At 36.4% G+C, this 26,635-nt stretch overlaps 1 protein-coding gene across 1 annotated transcript; it reads left to right on the top strand.

The window, feature by feature from the left end:
- Positions 1 to 6,458: 6,458 nt before the first annotated feature.
- On the top strand, positions 6,459 to 8,384 carry LOC131595315 (heat shock cognate 70 kDa protein-like). The gene is made up of 2 exons (XM_058867636.1): positions 6,459 to 6,678; positions 6,790 to 8,384. The coding sequence occupies exons 1-2, from the start codon at positions 6,459 to 6,461 to the stop codon at positions 8,382 to 8,384; spliced, it is 1,815 nt and encodes a 604-aa protein (XP_058723619.1).
- The last annotated feature ends 18,251 nt before the right edge of the window (positions 8,385 to 26,635 follow it).

Here is a 26,635-nt window from a genome sequence, read left to right as displayed (position 1 = left end):
ACATCCTCGGGAAAAACATCGGAAAATTCTCTAACGACAGCAATTTGTGAAACCTCTAACTTGTCACCCGTCTCCTTAGTGAGAACCAACAGAACAGACTTCTCTTTCTCAAACAAGAAATTAATCATACCTACCGTACCTTCTAGTATAGTAGTCAACACATCCTTCGGAGTAGCCTCTTCAGTTGGAATAATGATTAACTTCTCCTCACACCCAATGAACACCGAATTAGTAGAAAGCCAATCCATTCCCAATACAACGTCTACCTTCTTAAGTGGTAAGCAAACAAGATCAATCTGGAAATTCCTACCACCCACAGATAACACACAATTTTCACACACCAACGGTGTCTCTACCATCTCATCCATAGCAGTAGTAACCGCCATAGGAGGAAATAAAGGAGTAGCTTGCAACCCAAGTCGCTTCATACATTGTAATGACACAAAAGAGTGTGTTGCTCCACAATCAAATAGAACAAAACAAGAATGCCCATTAATGAAACACCTACCCGCAATCAAAGAGTTATCACCCTTGGTCTTCTTAGCATCCAAGGTATAAACTCTACCAGTACCCCTTCCTTGAACTTGATTCCTATTCTGAGGACAATTCCTAGCCATATGCCCTTCTTGATGACAATGGAAACATTTCGCCCCTTCAAAGGCACATCTTCCAAGGTGATTCTTACCACAACTACGACACACCGGAGGTGCACTAGACCGTGGACCTTGCACTTGCTTTCCTTTGAAAGCTTGTGGCCTAGGTCGAAATTGTTGGCTTGGCCTTCCTCTTTCATGTTGATTCTTCTTCTTCAAATCTTCCTCAGCTTGAACTTTCTTCAAACTAGTCTCGGCCACATAACATTGTCGCAACAACTCTGTATAAGTAGTGAACTCCCTCTGGGACACACTATGTGAGATATCAGCCCTTAAACCAAACAGAAACTGGTTCACCTTCCAACCCTCATCAGGAGCATACGCGGCCTGCCTAGAGTAAGCAGCCAAAATTTCAAACTTCTCAGCATAAGTAGCTACTGACATATTGTCCTGCCTTAACTGCTGGAACTCCAACTCCTTCTTAGTCCTCAGTGAACTAGGAAAGTATTTCTCCATAAAAGTGGTCTTGAAATTCTCCCATTCCTTAGGTACTCCCTGAGTAATCATCAAAGCAGAAGCACCCTTCCACCACCTCATAGCTGGACCTTTCAGCGAATGAGAAGCAAACACTACCTTGTCCTCTTCACTACAATGCACGATCTCAAAGATTCCTTCTACATTGGCCACCCACTCATGCGCCTTTATAGGATCTAATCCACCATGAAATTCCGGAGGATTCATGCGAATGAAATCTCTATAAGTCCCACCTACAGCTTCGGGCACAACCACTGGAGCATTATGACCGCCATTCATCTGTTGCATCATCTGCAGCATGAACTGATTCTGCTGCTGTTGCATCTGTTGCATGAACTGGGGCCATGGAACATTCGCACCGCCATCCGGTGTATTCACTTGTGGAGGTCGTGTGGGGGGTCGACCACGAGTCCTGCGTCCGTCCGCCATGTTCCTGGAGGTTATCAAAATGGGATTAAGTTGATCAGGCTCAATGCCATAGTCATAACACAACAAAACTCATGGGAACACAACACATCTTGGACAGAAAGAAACACTTATAATATCTCATGGCTAGGTCGAGGATACGACCTGCTCTGATACCAACTGTAACACCCATATATAAATACATGCATCAAATCATATAAGTATACATGAATCCAAGTATTTGGTACTGAAATACCAATAAGTTCCTAGACAACACATTATACATATTAATGCCCAAATACTAAAGTTCTACACAATGGCATAATACATACAAGATGTTCAAAATAAAAGCTAAGAACTAGATCAGACAATGATCTCAAAAGAACTCCACAACGGAAGCTTCGCCATATCCAAAATAAGAACAAGGAATAACGAAATCAAACTTCTTTCTCCTTACCCTTCGCGGAACCTGTAGTACCTGAAATCAATATATAATGGGGTGAGATATAAAATCCCAGTGAGTTCCCTATCCTATGGATCCTCTCGGCTTTACAAGGTTCTAATCTATAAGTCTCAAGTCATAAGGAACTAGACCTTGAGTTCTCACACTAACATTATATGGAATCATACTTAGAGTTCAACAACTCAACACAAGATTATTAATCGGAAACCAATACCAAGGCATCCCCATATTCCCGTCCCCTTCTACGTCTAGGAGGTGGCACGAGTCATGGATCCTTTGGAAAAAATCTTGACATACGACATGGATTCGGACTCATGAGCCTTTCCCCATGAATCGTCACTTCACATGGCCCGTACACCATCACAAGTCTCTACCCGTAGGTTCCATTCGTACACAAAAGCGGGAATCAAACCTGCCAAGATTATTGTGCCTCTCTGCACGGTGAATGCCTGTTAGCATTCAAAGGAAAAATAAAGAAATAAAGAAAATACTACGGTTCCGATTAATACATCAACAATGGTGATCGCTTCCGCAAACCACTAGGCCTGTTAGCCTTTCCTCATAAGATTCCAACACGTATGTCCATATAATGTTTCATCCTAGGTTTCTTTGTTAAGCTACACAACCTAACAATTCCTAGTTTTCCTCACTTATGCTTTATTCACATAACAATGTAGTTATTTAACCCTCTTGATATAAACACATATAACAAGGTATTACCAAACCACCTGCAATAGAACTCAAACAATAATCATAGAGTACATAAGCATCATACCAAGAGCACAACGTCCTCATGGTTCCAAAATCTACACCACTATAAAGGACACACTCCTAGTCTATTACTGCTTCGAACGACGGTTAAAACAGTTTTACGGTTAGAAGGTTACGATTGAAACAATGTTCATTAATCTAAGAAAAATTGGTTAAGGAAGCTTCAGTTCGCGCCGCGCAACAACTAGGTCGCGCCGCGAACCCTATGGCAGAAGCAAACCACTATAATTTCTAACACTGTTCGCGCCGCTAACTAATCTACGCGCCGCGAACCCTCTGGCAGTAGCAAACTCTAAAGATTTCCAAACTGTTCGCGCCGCGACACCCAGTACGCGCCGCGTACTGAAGACAGAAGCAAAACCCCCAAAAACCTGCATAGTTCGCGCCGCGCAGCCCCGTTCGCGCCGCGAAGCGCGCGAGAATTCAGTTCTCAGTTCTGTTCACCCACAACTTTTCATGGTTCAAAACCATCTAAACCTGTTCCAAATCAGATTAAAGCATGGATACAAACTATAGTTGATCTATTCATGGATTATAATCACTTTGCTCATGAACATTGATGAATTTGTCCAAAACCTAGATTTCCTCTATACAAAACCCTAAATCAAAACTTATGATTTCTCATTCACAATCAAAGCTATAAGTTTCTAACTAGAACCCACCTCGATTAAGAGTCGTTGATGTCGAAGATGAGTTGATTCGGCGAAGAAATGGTGAAGATCCAAGCTTTTCTCCTCTTTCTCCTTTGCTCTTCCTTCTCTCTACTTCTTCTCTCTATCTTTGGCTTTTTGGTGTAGAATGAAGAAGAAAACAAAAGGAAAGGATATAAGGAAATATCTTTAAGTTAACACTACTAACTTAATGTCCAAAAGTATCTCTATCGTATCAATTGATAAAACCTCAGTGTCAGTTAATACATTAGAGCATTTAATTAATACGGGGTATTACACTTGGCTAGTTTACTTCATTATATAAGGAAGTCACTTGTTTCATTCCAAAATACACCAAAAACCTATTTTGAGTTTTCCCTTCCTCGCTCTCATAACTCCGCATCTTTCGAATTGTCGAAGCGCCAACTTCTCCCCCTTTCTGTCTACTCGTTGAATTTTCCGAGTACTTTCTTGAATTCTCCTTTGAGAATAATGTTAATTTCTCCTCGCTTGAGTTGAGAAATTATCAAGTATAATTTTTTCTTGGATTCTCTTTAGAGAATTATTGAAATTTCTCTTGGTTTGAGAAATTACTACGACTGGTTGTTATACCAGATACTAAGATGGTATTTATACCATATTTGAATGGTCCTAGTACCATCTGAGGGTGTATTTCTAGACCGATTATCTACCGTGTAAGTAGTAATCGTATAGTATAGAACTGGGCTGTTTTATCCTGGAGGCGTCGTGGTTATTAAGAGCTGCTTTGCATAATTTTGGCAGTACCGCGAAACGTCTTAAAGAAAGCGTACCGATCCGCGACTCGACCCGGTAATTTCTTTGGTGGCAAACTTGTTAAAAACGTGATACAACATTAACATTCTTCTTGCTTTGTTGTTGGGTCTCCTTCTTAGGGGTATTTGAATGGGTCAACCAAAGGAAGTTTTATCCTTTTATTTCTCATATTTTTTAGATTATGTTAATCTCTCATATCTAAGCGGTGTTTCCCTAGCTTTGAATTATTTGTAGAAGTCTTCCAAAGAGATCTTAGTACATAATATTGCTGGAACTTCCGACATCAATCAGTACCCAAGATACGTCGAAGTTGAAGATCACGACTATAATGACCAAAGGGGAGATTTTTTTGGGATTACCTTGAACCTCCTAAAGAGTGACAATCCTCACCCTACTAACCGATTTTGTAAAGATGAGTTAGATCAAACTCTTAATATGGTATCAGAGCCTATCAATCGGATCATGTGCCGCCCACCGTTAATATCCACGCACCAAACCCTAAAAGAGTGTTGAGCGTGAGGGGGTGTCTTAGGAAGATTCTAAAGAGTGACAATCCTCACTATACTAACTGGTTTTGTAAAGATGCGTTAGATCAAACTAAAATATTTCTTGCTATCTCGGAACCCGTGGATATGTCTCCCAAGGCTCTGGTAGAGGTACTTCCTTATTTCTTGCTAATGGTCATCAGCTCCATGATCTTTCTTTTCACCGTACTTTTGGACAGATTGTTTGCTCTAAGAACTCCTCAAATTATGGAAGCAATGTATTGCGCTTCCACTTGTGCCCACCTTCTTCTTCATTTATTGCTTCTTTTCCTTTGCTCCCAAACAAAACCTCGATAATTTTCTTACTGGACTGTTTCCTTTTTGGGAATTCTTTCAGCACCCTTTGAGGCATAGTAAATAATTTTTTTTTCAAAAATTTAATGGTTAAGAATATCCTCTCCAAAAGCTCTCATTTGATTAATTATTTATTTGACTTTAGAATAGAAATCTTTATTTCTCTCAAACTCATTCATCTTCAATAGTTCAAAATCTCTTCTTAGGGATTGAAGTTTAATGACACGTACCTTGTCGCTTCCTTGAAACTCCTCCTGCAACATATTATATCCTTCTTTGACAGTATTAGCTCCTATAATTCTTAGAAAAATTGCCTCAATCCCCGCTTGTTGCAAGGTGAACAACACCTTTGAATTTTTCTGTTTATTTTTCTTGATCTGAATTAAGAGCTGAACTGCCGAAGTATCCGTGGGAACGATGAAGCCTTTTCTACTATGTACCATAAATATGGAGATAAAAAAATGTCTACACTTCAACACGGCAGAAATCATAATTTTCACCTTTAAAAATAGGGACAAAATAGATGATGATAGAGCTTAGAAAAATTATTGGAGGGGTCAATAGTACAAGGAAATTTTTTTAAAGTAGTTGGAAAGATTTTGAAATAGTAGATAATAAAACTACGACCAATGTATGACTGAATGTAACTATAAAAATGTAAGAATATTTTATAAATTTGTAGCAATTATAGTTACTTTTTAGTTATTAGAATAATTTTATTAGTAATATTGCAATGAGGAATTCTTGCATGGGCACGGACATAAAACTTTCTTTTTTGTCACAACTAATATATAGAAATAAGACAACTCATCATGAAGGAGAAAGAAAATTTAGAATTTATTTAAATTTTAATTTATTTTTTAATTGGATTCATGGGTGGTTGTGATTATAAAGGAGAGAAGATTAAAATTATATTTTTTAATTAATTAAAATTTTATGATTGGTTGTGTGTAAAACTATTTCTTAGGGTTGTGTCTACCTAACAATTTCTCTATTGCAATAAATAATAATATTTTATTTTAAATTTTAACAAATATTTATAACTCTAAATAAATAATATAAAATATAAAAAAAAAATATTAAAACAAGAACGTACTGCAAGTTTTCACACCAAAAGTTAGAATAATGTTTGCAGTAATAGTAATGGGTAGTGGAAGTTGCAACCGTCCTACAGTAACGCTTGCATATTCTTCCCACAATAATAAAAGAGCACAAGAAAAGGTTCAATGCACAAATGAAGAGACACTTGCGTTTTCCAAAATCTCATTGTTAAATTGCATGAAAACAAAAGGAGCATTCTCATTCCCACCGTAACTTCAAGTCAAGGTAAGGCTTTTGATTTTCTTCCCAATCTTAACATGTGTGTGATTTTTTTTATTGAACGTGTTTTTGTAAATGTTCACAGATCATGTCTGGTAAGTATAATGGACGTGCTGTGGGGATAGACCTTGGCACAACTTACTCATGTGTGGCAGTATGGCAGGAGCAACATTGCCGAGTTGAAATCATCCACAACGATCAAGGAAATAGAACAACGCCTTCTTTTGTTGCTTTCACTGATGATCAACGGTTGATTGGAGATGCTGCCACGAATCAGGCTGCTGCCAACCCTCAAAACACTGTCTTTGGTAATTTTTATCTTTCACTTAATATATTTATTGTTATTGTTATTGTTATTTTGTTTTTGAGATGCTGAACAATTGTATCGTGAGAAGTAGTAATTTTACTTTTTTTTTCAGATGCTAAGAGGTTAATTGGTAGAAAGTTTAGTGATCCTATTGTTCAAGATGATATATTGTTATGGCCATTTAAGGTCACTGCCGACGTCAATGACAAACCTATGATTACTGTTAAGTACAAGGATCAGGAGAAGAAACTGTATGCTGAAGAAGTATCATCTATGGTACTCACAAAGATGCGAGAAATTGCTGAGTCATATCTAGAATCACCCGTGAAGAACGCAGTTATAACTGTACCGGCTTATTTCAGTGATTCTCAAAGAAAAGCCACTATAGATGCTGGTACTATTGCTGGCCTCAATGTCATGAGAATAATGAATGAACCCACAGCTGCAGCTGTTGCTTATGGCCTTGACAAGCGAGCTGACTGTGTAGGAGAACGTACTGTTTTTGTCTTTAATCTCGGTGGTGGTACTTCTAATGTGTCTCTCCTAACAATTAAGAATATGGTTTTCCAAGTGAAAGCCACGGCTGGAAATACTCATCTTGGCGGGGAGGACTTTGATAATAGAATGGTCAACTACTTTGCACAAAAGTTCAAGAAAAAGAAGAAATTGGACATCAGTGGGAATCCAAGAGCCTTGAGAAGGTTGAGAACTGCTTGTGAGAGAGCAAAAAGAACACTTTCCTTCCTTGTTGTTGCCACTATTGAAATAGATTCTTTATTTCAAGGCACTGACTTTTCTTCATCAATCAATAGAGCCAAGTTTGAGGAAATGAATATGGATCTTTTTAATGAGTGTATGGAGACTGTTGAAAGTTGTCTAATGGATGCTAAGATGGACAAGAGCAGGATAGATGATGTTGTCCTTGTTGGAGGGTCTTCTAGAATTCCTAAAGTACAACAGTTATTACAAGAGTTTTTCAAGGGGAAGGAGTTGTGCAAGAGCATTAACCCTGATGAGGCTGTAGCTTATGGTGCTGCCGTTCAGGCTGCATTGCTGAGTGCAGGAATTATGAATGTTCCAAAGTTGGTGCTGCAGGATGTTACACCTTTGTCTCTTGGCAGGTCAGTGCTTGGAGATATCATGAGTGTGGTGATTCCTAGGAACTCTTGCATTCCTGTCAAGAAGACAAAATCATATGTTACCGTTGTAGATAACCAACCAAGTACCTTGATTGAGGTTTACGAGGGTGAGAGAACAAAAGCCAGTGACAACAATTTGCTTGGTTCTTTTTGTCTTTCTGGTCATACCCTGGCTCCTCGTGGCCACCCTGTGGATGTTTGTTTTGCTATTGATGAAAATGGTATTTTGACAGTTTCAGCTAAGGAAACATGCAGTGGCAAAATGAATGAGATTACAATAACCAATAACAAAGACAGGATGTCAGCCGAAGAAATTAAAAAATTGATTAAAGAAGCTGAGAATTACCATATTGAGGACATGAAATTCTTGAGGAAGGCTGAAGCAGTGAATGCATTGAATATTAATTTGAAGCTTTCCTCGCCAGAGATCGAGAAGATTGAATCTTCAATTACACTGGCCACAAATTTGCTCTCTGAGAATCACCATCACAATGATTTTGATGTTCTTGAATGTCATTTGAAGGAGCTCAAAATTGGTCTGGATTACATCTTAGCTAAAACTGTTTAGCTTTCTATTTCACTTTTTCCTATTAAGATTTTAAGTCTTGTTTGAACTAAGGCTGGATGAAGTTTGTAGTCTATAAACCATAATCCTTTCACAAGTCTCTTCTAAAGTAGTTTTAACCCTATGGTTCTTATCGTAATTATAATTGGGTTGTAATTTCTGTGTTTAGGCGTTTTGCCGTTCCTTTTGTAAACAGGTTGGAGAACCCTTAATTCTCCGTATGAATGAAATCTTATTTTCTAAAACAAAAAACCTTTGAATGAATCATCTCTTGAATAAAGTTGTTACTTGGTAGTCTGAGTCTTTCTGAATGAAGATCATTTTAAATAATGGAATTGCACTTAAAAAGATCATCAATCCATGGATTATTGTGTTTACACTTATAAAAAATTCTGAAATTTATCCGCTCATGGATATATTTAAATTCGGTAAAATTATAATCTGAAATACCTTAAAAAGATTCCAAATAATATTACCCACAGCTTGTTTGGAAATAAATCTAAATTTTTTTAAATAAAATTATACACTAAAATACATAATCATGGATAAGTTTAAGTTTTTGTAGGTAAAATTGTACAATAAAATACATTAAAAAAAGATTTCCCAAAAATATTACTTACGAATTTTCATCAACTATGTTAGAAATACTAAATCTTTTAAACTAATTACAATTTTTTTGAATTCAAAATCTTGCAGGTAAAGTTACATTAATTGTTTAAACAATTGTTTATCATTTAAAGAAAAAAAAATTCAAATAACCAGTTTTTTTTATAAAAAAAATCATGTTTTCAACAAAATTACTTGAATAACTAGATTTGGGGATGTCCACACACAGGAGCCACCCCATGGCACCAATGCCTTTTTTTTTTTTTTTTGTGAATGTGCCACCTCATGTGGTGCATTGGTTTAAGGCAAATTAGGGTTTCCACATAGGTGGTGCCTATGTACATTTTTTGTACTTAGGAGCCATATGGGGTGGCTCCTATGTGTTAGGGTTTTTTTCCTATAAATATATCCCCAATCCCCCTTCGGTTAAATTTTTGTTGTAGTATGCCTTAAAACCTCAAGTGATGAAAAGAAGGAAAATATATTTTTGGTAGTGTTGACTTTTGATTAAAATTCAACACCTGATTAACGGTTGGGTTTGCCCATTAGTGAATTAGGCGATTCGTATGTATCATGTATGGTTTTTTAAGTTTGCGAATTTGTTCGTTAATGTTAGAATATTATAAATATTTTTATATTAATTTAGAAATACTTAGAGTTTTATATATATATATATATATATATATATATATATATATATATATATATATATATATATATATATATATAACAAGATTTATGCAAGTTCGGTGTTATCACACTCGCAGGAATCTATGTTAGTCTCTGATGGTGAACCACCTAAAATTTATTTCTTCCATTATGGTATTTGATTTTGGTTCGTGTTACAATAATTCAAATAACCAAAAGATAAACTATAACAATCCAATCTACCTTCTTCTTTGCTTCTTGATAGAACTTGTTTGCAACTAGCTACCATCACTATTACCCTTAATCCTCACTAAGATCTTGATTTTCATCCTTTGATGGAGTTCAATCTTGATAAATTTTTCGATCTTCACTCAATCTCAAAATTACAAGCCTTGAACCTTTCTCTTCAATAAGTTGACAAATCCACATAAAAACTCCACAAAAATGGAGAATAGCTTCCTCTTCTTTTTCCTTCAAGGAACTTCAAACCTTTGAATTCCTTCAAGATCAAATTTCTCATTGCAAGAACTACATACTTCAAATGAAATATTAGACCTTTAATATTTTATAACTGTGAGATATTGGATCGAACTCTAGTATTGTGGAAGGGTAGCTTCTTGGTTCGACAGTTCGACAGAGTTAAGCATGGAGTCGAAGGATTGTTTACATGCCGGTGTCGAAGTGTGCATGCTGTAGTCGAAGATGGGTCTAGCATGCAGATGTCGAAGATGCTAGGGTTGTTAGCATGTTAAATTAGGTTTTAGTGTTTAAACCCTAATTTGTTAAGTTAGCTTGTTTATTAAGTTGGCTTGTGTAATGGGCCTTGCTGAAAAAGCCCATTAGTTAGTATGTTAGGTTTTATTATAAATAGCATACTAGTCTCTCATCATTGCTAAGCTGCAAATCCTAATTTAGGGTGAGAGAGGTTATTTGTTATTCTTGTAAACTTGTAATCTTGTTTTAAGAGAAAGTGAAAGAATAGCAGTTATAACCAATTCTTGTGTTCTTATTCTCTTCCCTAATTCCCTATTATACTTTGTTATTGGTATCGTTTTTCACAACAAATTGGTGCGGTGAGCGTGGAGAAGATGCGTTCAACAAAGTATGAGATTGAAAAGTTCACTGGAGTGAATGATTTCGGTCTGTGGCGCTTGAAGATGAAAGCCCTACTGGTTCAGCAGGGTTGTTTGGAAGCGTTGAAGGGAGAGACAGCCATGAATGCTGCATTAACGGCAGCGGAGAAGACAACTATGATCGAGAAAGCACACAGCGCAATTCTGTTGAGCCTTGGTGATAAGGTTCTCCGGCAGGTATCAAAGGAGACGACGGCATCAGGGTTATGGGTGAAACTTGAAAGTTTGTATATGACCAAATCGCTGGTAAATCGACTCTACCTGAAGCAAGCTTTGTATTCATTCAAGATGATTGAAGACAAAGTATTGGCTGAGCAGTTGGATATGTTCAACAAGCTGATTCTTGATCTTGAAAATATTGATGTGAAGATCGATGATGAAGATCAAGCGCTGCTACTATTGTGTTCTTTGCCTCGATCACATGCTCACTTCAAAGAAACTCTCTTGTATGGAAGGGAGTCCCTGACGTTTGAAGAAGTTCAATCAGCCTTGTACTCTAAGGACTTGAATGAACGAAAGGAGCATAAACCTTAAAAAGATTCCAAATAATATTACCCACAGCTTGTTTGGAAATAAATCTAAATTTTTTTAAATAAAATTATACACTAAAATACATAATCATGGATAAGTTTAAGTTTTTGTAGGTAAAATTGTACAATAAAATACATTAAAAAAAGATTTCCCAAAAATATTACTTACGAATTTTCATCAACTATGTTAGAAATACTAAATCTTTTAAACTAATTACAATTTTTTTGAATTCAAAATCTTGCAGGTAAAGTTACATTAATTGTTTAAACAATTGTTTATCATTTAAAGAAAAAAAAATTCAAATAACCAGTTTTTTTTATAAAAAAAATCATGTTTTCAACAAAATTACTTGAATAACTAGATTTGGGGATGTCCACACACAGGAGCCACCCCATGGCACCAATGCCTTTTTTTTTTTTTTTGTGAATGTGCCACCTCATGTGGTGCATTGGTTTAAGGCAAATTAGGGTTTCCACATAGGTGGTGCCTATGTACATTTTTTGTACTTAGGAGCCATATGGGGTGGCTCCTATGTGTTAGGGTTTTTTTCCTATAAATATATCCCCAATCCCCCTTCGGTTAAATTTTTGTTGTAGTATGCCTTAAAACCTCAAGTGATGAAAAGAAGGAAAATATATTTTTGGTAGTGTTGACTTTTGATTAAAATTCAACACCTGATTAACGGTTGGGTTTGCCCATTAGTGAATTAGGCGATTCGTATGTATCATGTATGGTTTTTTAAGTTTGCGAATTTGTTCGTTAATGTTAGAATATTATAAATATTTTTATATTAATTTAGAAATACTTAGAGTTTTATATATATATATATATATATATATATATATATATATATATATATATATATATATATATAACAAGATTTATGCAAGTTCGGTGTTATCACACTCGCAGGAATCTATGTTAGTCTCTGATGGTGAACCACCTAAAATTTATTTCTTCCATTATGGTATTTGATTTTGGTTCGTGTTACAATAATTCAAATAACCAAAAGATAAACTATAACAATCCAATCTACCTTCTTCTTTGCTTCTTGATAGAACTTGTTTGCAACTAGCTACCATCACTATTACCCTTAATCCTCACTAAGATCTTGATTTTCATCCTTTGATGGAGTTCAATCTTGATAAATTTTTCGATCTTCACTCAATCTCAAAATTACAAGCCTTGAACCTTTCTCTTCAATAAGTTGACAAATCCACATAAAAACTCCACAAAAATGGAGAATAGCTTCCTCTTCTTTTTCCTTCAAGGAACTTCAAACCTTTGAATTCCTTCAAGATCAAATTTCTCATTGCAAGAACTACATACTTCAAATGAAATATTAGACCTTTAATATTTTATAACTGTGAGATATTGGATCGAACTCTAGTATTGTGGAAGGGTAGCTTCTTGGTTCGACAGTTCGACAGAGTTAAGCATGGAGTCGAAGGATTGTTTACATGCCGGTGTCGAAGTGTGCATGCTGTAGTCGAAGATGGGTCTAGCATGCAGATGTCGAAGATGCTAGGGTTGTTAGCATGTTAAATTAGGTTTTAGTGTTTAAACCCTAATTTGTTAAGTTAGCTTGTTTATTAAGTTGGCTTGTGTAATGGGCCTTGCTGAAAAAGCCCATTAGTTAGTATGTTAGGTTTTATTATAAATAGCATACTAGTCTCTCATCATTGCTAAGCTGCAAATCCTAATTTAGGGTGAGAGAGGTTATTTGTTATTCTTGTAAACTTGTAATCTTGTTTTAAGAGAAAGTGAAAGAATAGCAGTTATAACCAATTCTTGTGTTCTTATTCTCTTCCCTAATTCCCTATTATACTTTGTTATTGGTATCGTTTTTCACAACAAATTGGTGCGGTGAGCGTGGAGAAGATGCGTTCAACAAAGTATGAGATTGAAAAGTTCACTGGAGTGAATGATTTCGGTCTGTGGCGCTTGAAGATGAAAGCCCTACTGGTTCAGCAGGGTTGTTTGGAAGCGTTGAAGGGAGAGACAGCCATGAATGCTGCATTAACGGCAGCGGAGAAGACAACTATGATCGAGAAAGCACACAGCGCAATTCTGTTGAGCCTTGGTGATAAGGTTCTCCGGCAGGTATCAAAGGAGACGACGGCATCAGGGTTATGGGTGAAACTTGAAAGTTTGTATATGACCAAATCGCTGGTAAATCGACTCTACCTGAAGCAAGCTTTGTATTCATTCAAGATGATTGAAGACAAAGTATTGGCTGAGCAGTTGGATATGTTCAACAAGCTGATTCTTGATCTTGAAAATATTGATGTGAAGATCGATGATGAAGATCAAGCGCTGCTACTATTGTGTTCTTTGCCTCGATCACATGCTCACTTCAAAGAAACTCTCTTGTATGGAAGGGAGTCCCTGACGTTTGAAGAAGTTCAATCAGCCTTGTACTCTAAGGACTTGAATGAACGAAAGGAGCATAAACCTTCGATTGTTGGCGAAGGTTTGGCCGTTAAAGGAAAACTCTTACGAAAGGATGGTAAGTTTGACAAGAAGAAAGGCAAAAGCCAGTCGAAGTCTTACGGTGGCGAAGCATCTGGCATTCGATGCTACCATTGTAAGAAGGAGGGTCACACAAGAAAGGTGTGCCCTGAACGCCTGAAATATCATGGAGGTAAGGATAATGGCAACGCTGCCATTGTTCAAGATGATTTCGAATCATCTGATGTTCTTGTGGTTTCAAGCAGTGACTCTAAGAAGGAGTGGATTATGGATTCAGGTTGCACTTGGCACATGACTCCAAACAAAGACTTGTTCGAGGAATTATGTGATCAAGATGGTGGATCAGTATTGCTGGGAAACAACAAGGCTTGCAAGATTGCAGGTGTTGGATCTGTGAGATTCAAGCTCCATGATGAGTCAATAAGGTTGTTGACTGAAGTCAGGTATGTTCCTGATTTGAAGAGAAATTTGCTTTCTCTTGGTGAATTCGACAAGAAAGGATATGTTTTCCAAGGAGAGAAAAGTATCCTAAGAGTCATGAAGGGGTCGAAGGAAGTCTTGAGAGGCGTGAAGAAACAAGGCTTGTATACCCTTGAGGCTGAAGTTGTAAGTGGTTCGACAAATGTTGTATCCACGAAACCGTTGTCGAAGACAGAAATCTGGCACATGAGATTGGGCCATGTCAGTGAAAGGGGTCTGGTCGAATTAGGGAAACAAAATCTTCTTGGTGGAGACAAAGTCGAAAAGCTGAAGTTTTGTGAACCCTGTGTACTTGGAAAATCTTGCAGAGTGAAGTTCAACAAAGGCAAACAAAGAACACATAGATCCCTTGATTACATCCATGCTGATCTTTGGGGGCCTGCAAGGTGTGCATCACATTCAGGAGCAAGGTATTTTCTATCCATAGTAGATGATTATTCCAGAAAATTATGGGTATTCATCCAGAAGACTAAGGATGAAACTTTTGAGAATTTCAAAAGTTGGAAGACTCTGGTTGAAAATCAGACTGGCAGGAAGGTCAAGAGGTTGAGAACCGACAATGGCCTTGAATTTTGCAATGAGGCATTCGACAGTTTTTGTGCTGCCTTTGGTATTGCAAGGCACAGAACTACTGCAGGTACTCCACAGCAAAATGGTTTGGCTGAAAGATTTAATCGAACTATTTTGGAGAGAGTCAGATGCATGTTGACTAGTGCGGGGTTAAAGAAGGTGTTCTGGGCTGAGGCTGTTTCGACAGCAACATATCTGATAAACAGATGTCCTTCGACAGCGTTAGATATGAAGACACCTGAAGAAGTTTGGTCGGGACATCCACCAGATCTCGACAAACTGAGAGTATTTGGCTGCGTAGCCTATGCTCACATTAGGCAAGACAAGGTCGAACCTAGAGCTCTGAAATGCATGTTCATGGGATACCCTGAAGGAGTCAAAGCTTATAGGCTATGGTGCCTAGAGCCAGGTCACAGGAGGTGTATCACCAGTCGAGATGTAGTTTTCAATGAAGCTGAAATGGCTTTTAAGAAAACTGATGATGTTGGTCGAAGTACAGAAACATCTGACGAAGAGCTGGAACAGGTAGAGATTCCTGTTGAGGTGGAGCATGTTGATGCTGAATTGCATATCCCAGATGAAGTCGAAGAAGAAGCAGAAGATGCTGAAGTTGAGGAAACTGACGATGACTACCTATTGTCGAGAGATAGGTCGAGAAGAGTCATCAAACCACCTCAGAGACTTGGGTATGCAGATCTTATAGCTTATGCCTTAATCTCTGCAAGTGAGGTTCTAGACGAAGAACCTAGAGACTATAAGGAAGTTATGAGGAGTCGAAATAAGACTGAATGGCTGAAGGCCATGGATGATGAGATGAAATCTCTTCATGATAATCATACTTGGGAACTGATCAAGAAACCTGTTGGGGCAAGGTTAGTCAGCTGTAAATGGATCTTCAAAGTTAAGGAAGGAATTGAAGGAGTGACGTCGAAAAGATACAAGGCAAGGTTAGTTGCAAGGGGTTTCACTCAGAAAGAAGGTGTCGACTTCAATGATGTGTTTTCTCCTGTTGTGAAGCATAGGTCCATCCGAATGTTGCTTGCCATGGTGGCACAGTTCGATCTTGAACTGGAACAGATGGATGTGAAGACTGCGTTCTTATATGGTGATCTAGATGAAACGATCCTGATGAGGCAACCTGAAGGGTATGTCGAAAAGGGGAAGGAAGATTATGTGTGCAAGTTAAAGAGATCTTTGTATGGGCTGAAACAATCTCCTCGACAGTGGAATAGGAGATTCGACAAGTTCATGGCACGCATAAGTTTCATTAGAAGTCAGTTCGACCACTGCGTTTACTTCAGATTTCGACCTGGTAATTCATTTGTTATTTTGTTGCTTTATGTGGATGATATTCTCATAGCAAGCAACAGTGTCGAAGATGTGATGAGGGTGAAGGCTGAACTCAATAAGGAGTTCGATATGAAGGATTTGGGAGCTGCTTCCAGGATTCTTGGAATTGACATTCGAAGAGATAGAAAAAAGTCGAAGTTATGCCTATCTCAAGAGGCATATCTACGGAAGATTCTTGAAAAGTTTGGTATGTCGAATTCGAAGCCAGTTGTGACTCCAACAAACCCTCAATTCAAGCTGAGTATTGATCAGTGTCCCAGTACTGATGTCGAAAGAGCCTATATGAATAGCATCCCATATGCTAATATAGTTGGTTCTTTGATGTATGCTATGGTCTGTACTAGACCCGACATAGCATACGCAGTAAGTCTTGTAAGCAGGTACATGGCGAATCCTGGAAAGGCTCACTGGCAAGCATTGAAGTGGATTTTAAGGTACATAAATGGGTCTCTGAATAGAGTCCTAATTTATGGTGGAGCCTTGGGTGAAGATAGTAAAGCAATAATAGAAGGATATGTCGACTCTGATTATGCAGGTTGTATGGATTCCAGAAAATCTATTTCTGGATATGTTTTCACTATGTTTGGCACTGCAATTAGTTGGAAAGCAACACTTCAGAAGGTTGTTGCTCTATCAACCACTGAAGCGGAGTATATTGCCCTAACTGAAGCTGTGAAAGAAGCATTGTGGCTTGAAGGTTTTGCGAAGGAGCTGAAACTTCAAGGTCGAGGTATCACTGTTAAATGTGATAGTCAAAGTGCAATACACCTGTCGAAGAATTCAGCCTATCATGAGCGAACTAAGCACATTGATGTGAGGCTACATTTCGTCAGAGGAGTAATCGAGTGTGGAGAAGTCCAAGTGCTGAAGGTTTCGACTGAAGACAATGCTGCTGATATGATCACCAAGACATTGCCGAGTTGCAAGTTTTTCCACTATATGCAGTTGATAAAGCTGCATGAAGAAAGCTAGTTTGTTACTTGACGTTGTAGAGTTAGGTCCAAGGTGGAGATTTGTGAGATATTGGATCGAACTCTAGTATTGTGGAAGGGTAGCTTCTTGGTTCGACAGTTCGACAGAGTTAAGCATGGAGTCGAAGGATTGTTCACATGCTGGTGTCGAAGTGTGCATGCTGTAGTCGAAGATGGGTCTAGCATGCAGATGTCGAAGATGCTAGGGTTGTTAGCATGTTAAATTAGGTTTTAGTGTTTAAACCCTAATTTGTTAAGTTAGCTTGTTTATTAAGTTGGCTTGTGTAATGGGCCTTGCTGAAAAAGCCCATTAGTTAGTATGTTAGGTTTTATTATAAATAGCATACTAGTCTCTCATCATTGCTAAGCTGCAAATCCTAATTTAGGGTGAGAGAGGTTATTTGTTATTCTTGTAAACTTGTAATCTTGTTTTAAGAGAAAGTGAAAGAATAGCAGTTATAACCAATTCTTGTGTTCTTATTCTCTTCCCTAATTCCCTATTATACTTTGTTATTGGTATCGTTTTTCACAACAATAACAATCAATGTAATGGTTCTCCGTGAAAATAATGATAATGATAATTTGAAAGAGATGAAGTTCTGTTTGCAAAGTTTTTTCTAATTGAAAAATATTTGATCTTTCTTGCTCTCTTGAATGAGAGTTTTCTCATCAAGTGCTACAATTATTGAAGAAATAGGAATGAAAAACCAATTTATATGTGTATGAGAAAAGGTACAAAACTGAGTAAAAATGCACTAAATGACTTTATTCAAGGTTCCAATTAATCAATTTAAAGACAAGTTTATTCATTGGTAAATGGGTAACTTCCATAACTCACAACCATACAAAATAAAACTAGGCAAGTTTAGAATCGGATCCTTGGCTTTCCTCTTTCTCCCTTCCCTTCGAAGGTAAAGCCCTCTAGGTGACTCTAGGGGTTATTAGTGTCCGAACAAACAACTTGGATTCTCTCCCATTTTTGTCTCTTCTCCTCAGCAATAATCTTCACCATCATATCTACAAAACAATGCACAAATGTCACAAATACTATCTAAAAAATATTCCTTAGGAATACAAATATCTAAAATTTATCTAAACTAGCAGCAAGGTATTTTCCGCATTCCAACCACAATTTAATTACTATACATGAGTCTTTAACTTCGAACTTTAATATGCGGTAAACAATCCTCGCATCCCTGGGAGTATATAAAGAGCTCCTTATCATATTTCGTGATTGCCACTTAAGTGCTCATTTAGGATAGGGGAAGAGGGGGGCTTCATCAGCCCCTAACACTCCAAGATAATCTTCTCACTCCCTCAGGATGGTGAAATTTTCCTTCTAATATTTGTAGTGATTGAAGTGGGAAGTGAAAAGGGCCTTCCCTGGCAGACCACCTAAGGACACTCTTCTAACCTTTATTAGTGTGGTGGTATAAAAATAGAAACAAATACCCTAGAATAGGAGTGACATCGAGGTCCTCATAGACCATCTCAAAGGGCCTGATAAAACCCTATCTATTAGGGAATAGTTGGGAGGGCGTGGTGTTGAGAACCCTGAAAACCTCCTTGGAAAAACGGGAAAAAGGGAAAAGTATCCCCATGTCCTTAATAAAAGGGAGGTAGAAGTAAAAGTAAGGAGAAATAGGATTACAGAAGACGTGTGTGGTCATTTTATCTGACGGGGAACAAGCCTCTAGAATAACAATGTTTTCATCTTTTAAAGAGGAAACATCTTCTTCTGATAAAAAATGGAGGATCTGTTTGTTAGAACTATAATAATGTCTAATATCTTCGACATCCTTAGACACGAAGAAAAGGATGGTCGTTGTCTTTTTATTCTTGGGAAAACAATAGGACAAAAAGAAATCACCACCACCATTGCAATCATCAAAAGAAGCGACTATTACCCTCAAAACCTACGGCCATACGCTAATCTAAACCCTATTTCAAACATTTCTTCACAAACCCTACTCACTACAGTATAAAGAAAGAAAAGAGGAAATGCATACCTGGAAAAAGGTTTTTGAACAAATAATTGGGGGTGAAGAAGAGTTGTGCAGTTCAAATGAGCTTGCAGAAGTCGTTGGAGCAAAATACAACAAATGAAATGAAAGGAAAAAGCTTTTATAAGGGAGTTAAAACCACAAGAGACCTCTTAAACTCCTATAATTTTAACAACTCAACATGTTTCTGACACATGCCACTAGTGTTTTAAGGTCTCGAAAGAATCACACTTATAGACAGAGCCTTTCACCTCATGTGAGCAAGTCCTCTAAATCACCATAAATACCACCGTACATGGCTTCTCGCCGTCGCGAGCAAGCCCTAACCACCATACATCGTAATATATCTACTAAAACCTATATATACCTCTACTCTTACATGCAATGTTTTAAAAACCGGATCGAAGATCGAATCAATGAAACTTCCGGTTTAAGGTTCAATTGGTTCAATTGATTCAACCGGTTAAACCTACGGTCGAACCGTTTATTTATTAAACTAATAATATGAAACTAAATTTCATATATATTTTAGAACATAGTTGAATATTATGGATTTTTTTAAAGATTAATAGTATATCATTTTTTAACGTGTTAATTCAGATTTATCTCGAAAGAATCACACTTATAGACAGAGCCTCTCACCTCATGTGAGCAAGTACTCTAAACCAACCTAAGTACCATTGTACATTGGTTATCACTGTCGTGAGTAAGCCCTAACCACCATACATCGTAATATATCTACTAAAACCTTTATATACCTCTACTCTTACAGGCAATGATTTAAAAACTAGATCAGAGATCGAACTGGTGAAACTTCCTGTTTAAGGTTCAATTGGTTCAACCGGTTAAACCTACGGTCGAACCGTTTATTTACACCTCATGTGAGTAAGTCCTCTAAACCAACATAAATACCACCGTACCTGGCTTCTCGCTGCCGTGAGCAAGCCCAAACCACCATACATCGTAATATATCTGGTCTATATATAGACCAGATATATTAATTATTCAATGAATTTTGCTTATAATATAGGAGAAAGTAGTATACATCGGTGAGTAAAACAACAATAGCTTGCTTCTTTTTCAACAATTTTCCTATTTTTGAAACTATACTACATTCACTACACCAATTTTGTCTTTTAGCAGCGCATCTACGAAAGCGCTTTTATGAAAAGCGCTACTATAGGGTTGCGCTAAAAACAAAACTATAAACAGGTGAAAAAAAGCGCTGGTAAAGGGGGGGGGTACGAGAGCGCTTTTAAAAAATGCTGGTATAGGGCTGGTTACCAAAGCGCTTTGTAAAAGCGCTACTATAGGCTGGTTACCAAAGCCCTTTTAGAAGCGCTGGTAAAGGTGTAGGTTACCAAAGCGCTTTTTATCTAAGAAGCGCTGGTATATGGGTGGTTACCAAAGCGCTCTCATAGGGTATTTAAAATTAAATTTTTTAAAACAAAACATTCGTAGGTTATTAAGTTTTTCAGAAATCACGATATACCAACTTCTTCTTCTTCCCCAAACGTAAACCTAGCTTCTCAGAAATCACGAAAATCTCTGCCTTCCACGAAATTGATTCTGAATTTCGACTATACTGTCACCATAGGAACTAGTTTACGTTGATTCCATCTCTGAATTTCGTCTTCTCCTTCACCGCCGCCTCGCAAACGGCAAACGACTCCGTTTTGCATTCACTTGACAACATTCTTGTTTCCTTGATTCTTTACCAGGTATTCTTCATCGTGCCTATGACATTTCTTTTGGTTTTGTTGAAATCTATTCATCCCATTCTATGTTTCAAGTTGAAAAGAAAATAAAACTTTGTATTTGAGTTTCTTTACACTTATCGCTGGCCAGTATTTATGTTAGCCCTAAATATGTAGGAGAATCAAACTATTGGACGAGCTGTGAGTTCTTGTTGGTAGAGTTTAATAGCATTTTGTACTGGAAACATATTAGGTATTTAGTTCCAATGTTTTCTAGCAGTGAGGTCTTGTTACAAGTTTTGAGCAGTTTGAGACACAAACTCATCAGAAGGTTTGATAAGTGGAGAAGAATGGTGAGGCAACAACAGGGACAGTTTATATTATGAGGATGTGTATCTATATTCTTCTCAATTGGCATAAGTACTCTTAGTTAAAAGCACCTTTTTAAGTTTTTTCAACCAGCTTTTATAGTTTTAGGTGTTAAGTGTTATATATATATATATATATATATATATATATATATATATATATATATATATATATATATATATATATATATATATATATATATATATATCAGCTAGTTATATTGGATTGCACTATTTGATCGTTGACCTTAGTCATTATAGCAAATTAATAGTAACTGAATTTGTGTATGTAACATCTTTAAGCAGTTGAAAATCAACATAGAAATGTAAAATATCTTTCTCATTTTCTTTCTGGATCTCTCTAATGCCTTCCTTCCCTTAGAAACTCTTAGTTTTAGTTTCAGTCGTATGTGTTGTCACAAAAACTTATAAATGGAAGAAAAAACCATATTAAGTGTATATAATTAAGTGTTATATTTTTTTACTACCACTGATATGTATATACACTTTTGTAAATTTAACAATTTAATTTTCAATTTTCCCTTATACATGATACATTACCTCCTCTCTTATATAAGTGAAACTAATTATGGTAAGCTTACTAAATATGTGATTTAGTTTTCATAAGATTTTGTTAATAATGCATATGATTACTGCTAGTACAATATATTATTACTGCTAGTTGTGCATGTGATTACTGCTAACTCTCTTTATGGTTATTAACTAGAAGTTAGCTAGTTAGTAGTATGATACTATATAAAAAGCTATGCTTCAAAGTATCTCTTTATTTGATGGGATCATGGAATTATTTCCCCGTAAAAGCTATGCTTCCGGCGAAGAATCTTATTATTTATTTGATGGGATCATGGTTATGATCATTTTGAGTTGGTTATGGTTCACTATATTTATGATGATTGAGTATAAGACAAATTACTACGCATGAGTTAGAAAATCTAACTGAATATATAATGATATATTTTAGTCATACTTTCCTATAGTTGAATATTATGAAATTGTTTGAGCCATGCTATGGTATATTTGAGTTTTTTTTTTCATTTTCTTTTCTATATATTTAAATTAGAATTTGAAGGACTGAATTTCATGTGGCTATTAGGATGTAGGTTCTTTTAGAATGTTTCAATCGATTTTGTCTTGGTGGTTACTAACTTTGTAAATTTGCTATAGGGGTAACTTGTGTAGAGTGAAAGTTTGATCGTTTCCCGGCCTAGTTCGACGTTTGGCGTTTTCTTGAGTTCGGTAACATCCGAGGTAAATTTCTTTCTCAAATTACTGGTATTATGATGAATTTGTCTGAAATTGTGCGATTATATATGTTGCGTTTTATTGCTCCGGATTCATTCCGTTTATACTTTGCGTTTTGACAGAAACGCATTATACTGACATTATGATGTGTTATAATATGATCACATGCACCTACTTTTTGTAACCACTTGATTTTAATATTTTGTTTAATGGTAAACTACAAACATAAGCGAAGCTCCTTGATAGCTCATTAGTTTTATGTGTTTAGAGAGTTAATATAGGATACAAAATTCCAAGATAATAACTTTCTCTTCTATTTTTCATGCACTATCAATTTCTTGGCTTATGATTTCGAACAAAAACTATAGTCATGTTATCTACTTTCAAAGAAGAAATGAAAGAGGCTCAAGAGCTTTGCTCATTATTCCGACATGTGGAAAATAAATATTACAGATCGAAAATAAATATAGGTTGAAAATATTATAGGTTAAAAATATATTACAGGTCGAAAATATTACAGGTTGAAAATAAATATAAATTACAGGTCGAAAAGGGAGGCTTAAATTATAGGTTGCACTTTAAAATACTGCGTTTAGCAACGACAGCGCTTTAAAAAAGGCTCTTAAAGGGCTACCTAATAAAGCGCTTTATAACTAAAAGCGCTGCCTAAGATAAAAAGAAAAGCATAAAAGATAAAAAAAAAGCGCAACCTACGAAAGCGCTTCTGGAAAAAGCGCTGCTATAGGGGGGCTACGAGAGCGCTTTTCTGGATAAAAGAGCTGCTATAGGGGGGGCTACGAGAGCGCTTTTTTGGAAAAAGCACTATTATAGGGGGGCTACGAGAGCGATTTTCTGGAAAAAGCGCTGCTATAGGGGGGATACGAAAGCGCTTTTCTGAAAAAAGCGCTGCTATAGGGGGGCGACGAGAGCGCTTTTTGAGTTTCAAAAGCGCTGTCGTTACCTACGGCAGCGCTGGCTTTGGTAGCGCTTTTAAGCGCTCTTAAAGCCCTAAAAAAGCGCTTTTAAAGCCCTTCCGCGTTGTAGTGATTATTTTCATATATTTAATTTAAAATGCAGTGAGTAGTTTGTTTTTTCTTTGAAAAATCTAATGATGCTTAGACTTAGACTTTGATGACCTTGTCTATATTTTATTTAATATTGGATTTTTAAAAAAGTTTTGTGGGATTTTAAATTTGTTAAAATTGTTAGTTGTTCATAATCGAGAGACATAAATTTTTTAAAGATTATTGAATTTTTTGAAAAAATCAGTAAATTACAATATTTTTGAAAAATTCGGTAATCTATCACACTTTTCAAAAAATCCGATAAATTACAATACGTTCAAAAAATTTGATAGTATTAATTTATTTATTTTTAAATATGAATTACCATTTTTTTAAAAATCCAAAACTTTACCAAAGAATCGAGATTTATCTTGACAGTTCGGATTTTTTTAACACTTTTCGAGATTTTTTTTTCGAAAAAATCAATAAATTACAACACTTTTTGAAAAATCCAATAAATTACCACACTTTTCAAAAAATCTGATAAACTAAACACTTTTGAATATGAACTACCAATTTTTTAAAAAATTCGGAAATTTAACAATGATTTCGGATTTATCTTGGCAATGGTCTGTTTTGGTGGCTTCCTCTATTTTGGTTGATCCATCTCTGGTAAAGCCGGCCCTACCCGTTTAGAGGCCTAAAGAAAATTTTAAAATTAGGCCTGTAAAATGTATTTTTGAATAATAATTTTGTGGTTGCTTAGAGTTGAACCCAATACCAAAAGGTAAAGAGGTCTAAATTTACCAACTCAACTACAATTATATATGTGACTAATGTGTCATTATATATTTTATAACTAAATAAATAAAATTTAAGTCCTTTTTTAAACCTAAACTTTTGAGGCCTAAAACCCTAGCCTTGGTGGCTTGGTCCTTGGGCCTGCCCTATTCTCTAGTTCGTTTGGCTAGTTTTTCCTTTTTGTTGTTGGGTTGTTGTTTGTCTTTATTGATGTCTTCTTTGCGCTTCTTGTGCCTTGTTTGTATTGTTATACATATCTTAGACTTTCTTTGTTTATATATATATATATATATATATATATATATATATATATATATATATATATATATATATATATAAATATTTTTTTCGCCCTTATAAAAAATCTCTCTTAATGTTGTTTTCATTATTTTATTAGATTTTAAATCTGCACCATCCGATTTTAATCCTTAAGAGCTATAAAATATGTGCCATTAACTCATTATCCAACTGCAGAAAATCTCATTATAAAATACTCAACCAACTGATTACACTGTTAAATTGTAATTTCTTGTGTCGAAAAGATTTGATTTGATTTAGAAGTGTGGAACAGTTTGTTACACACATTTGATTTAGGTCTTAAATAGATTATATTTGATTTAGTTCCAAAATAGGTATTTTGGGCTTTTATAGCTTTTGGTATTGGCTTAGAGAGCAATCTAACCTAAATCTAAAAATAGAGGTAGTAACCCCTATTTTTGTAATCAAATCAATTGAGTTTTATTCGTAGAATTTGCAGTTGCAAGTGAATAATAAAGTTTTCCACAGTTTGTGGGCAGAGAGAAACTCTCCAGAAACCCTAACTCTTTCTTTCTTTAAGTTTCCTTTCTTATTTTCATCGTTATTGTGTGAGTGATAACAATCTTGTTCATCAAGATTAATAGAAATTCATCACAGATATTGGTGGATTTCCAACATCTGGTATCAAGAGCTCCGGTTGATCGGTTCAATGGAAGAAGAAGAACATCATGATGGCGGTGAATTATAGGAATGGAAATTATCCATCAAGTCTACTAATTCTGAAAGTAGATAACTATGAGAGTTAGTGCAAACAGATGAAGGTTCTATTAAGGTGTTAAGGTCTTTGGGATCTTGTACATGATGAAGTAAATGAGCTTGAAGAATACGCTTCAGAAGAAGAAAAGGAAGAACACGAAGAATTGGAGAAGAAGAGTTATAAAGCTCTCTTCATAATTCATCAATGTTTGAGTCCTGACAACTTTGAAAAGGTTAATGATTCTGAATCTGCAAAAGAAGCTTGGGAGATTCTTGAAAAGTCTTTTGGAGGCGCTGAGAAGGTGAAAGAGGTGAGGTTACAAACTCACAAAAGAACGTATGAATTGCTTCAAATGGAAGATAGCGAAAGCATAACTGATTTCTTCACTAGGGTTACAAAACTAATGAATCAAATCAAGATATGTGGAGAAGCGTTAACAAAAAGAGCTGTTGTTTCGAAGATCTTGAAGTTTTTGGCCCCTATGTTCGACCATGTGGTGGTAGCCATAGAAGAGTTGAAAGATTTATCGAAATTGAAAAAGGAAGAGCTTCAAGGGACACTTGAATCTGATGAACAAAAAATGGCTGAAAGAACTGCAGGCAAGTCGAAGAGTGATGTGGCTCTGCAGGTTCAGTCAGCAAAAGAAAAGAAAGGTAAAGGAAGCTGGAACTGAAATAAAGGTAGAGGTGGCAACAACAATTCGACTAGTCGAAATAAGCAGGAAGGAAGCTGGTCGAATCAGAGAAAGTCCTTACACCAAGGCAACCAAAGAGGTGGTTCTGTAGGTAGAGGAAGAGGTTGTGGTCGAAAGCCTGACAAAATTCACATACAATGTTTTGATTGTATGAAGTATGGTCACTATATGAGTGATTGTCTAGAGAAGCGTGAGAATCAAGAAAGTGATGCAAAGTTTGCAAAACATGAAAAAAAAAGAGATGTTGATGATGGTCACAACAAGAGATGAAGATAAAATCAAGGACCAGCGGTACTTGGATTTAGGATGTTCATCACACATGTCTGGAAGGAAATATTGGTTTGTCAATATAAAGCCCTCAATGAAGAACATGGTGAAATTCGCAAATGACAATACTCTAGCAGCTGAAGGTATTGGAGACGTTATGATTTTGAGGAATGATGTCAAGAGGTCAGTGATCTCCAATGTGTTGTACATACCAATCATGAAGAGCAATTTGCTCAGCATTGGGCAGTTAGTCAAAAAGAACTACAAAGTGTCGATCAAAGACAAGATGACGAGAGTCGTCGATGCAAGCTAAAGATTAACCTTGAAGGCACATATGTCTCAAAATAGAACCTTCAAGGTCGAACTCGATGTGATGGAACA

Source organism: Vicia villosa, linkage group LG4 (genome assembly GCF_029867415.1).
Source record: "Vicia villosa cultivar HV-30 ecotype Madison, WI linkage group LG4, Vvil1.0, whole genome shotgun sequence".
Classification (NCBI taxonomy): domain Eukaryota; kingdom Viridiplantae; phylum Streptophyta; class Magnoliopsida; order Fabales; family Fabaceae; genus Vicia; species Vicia villosa.
The sequence above is the reverse complement of the archived record's forward strand: the minus strand, read 5'-3'. Positions and strand labels throughout refer to the sequence as shown.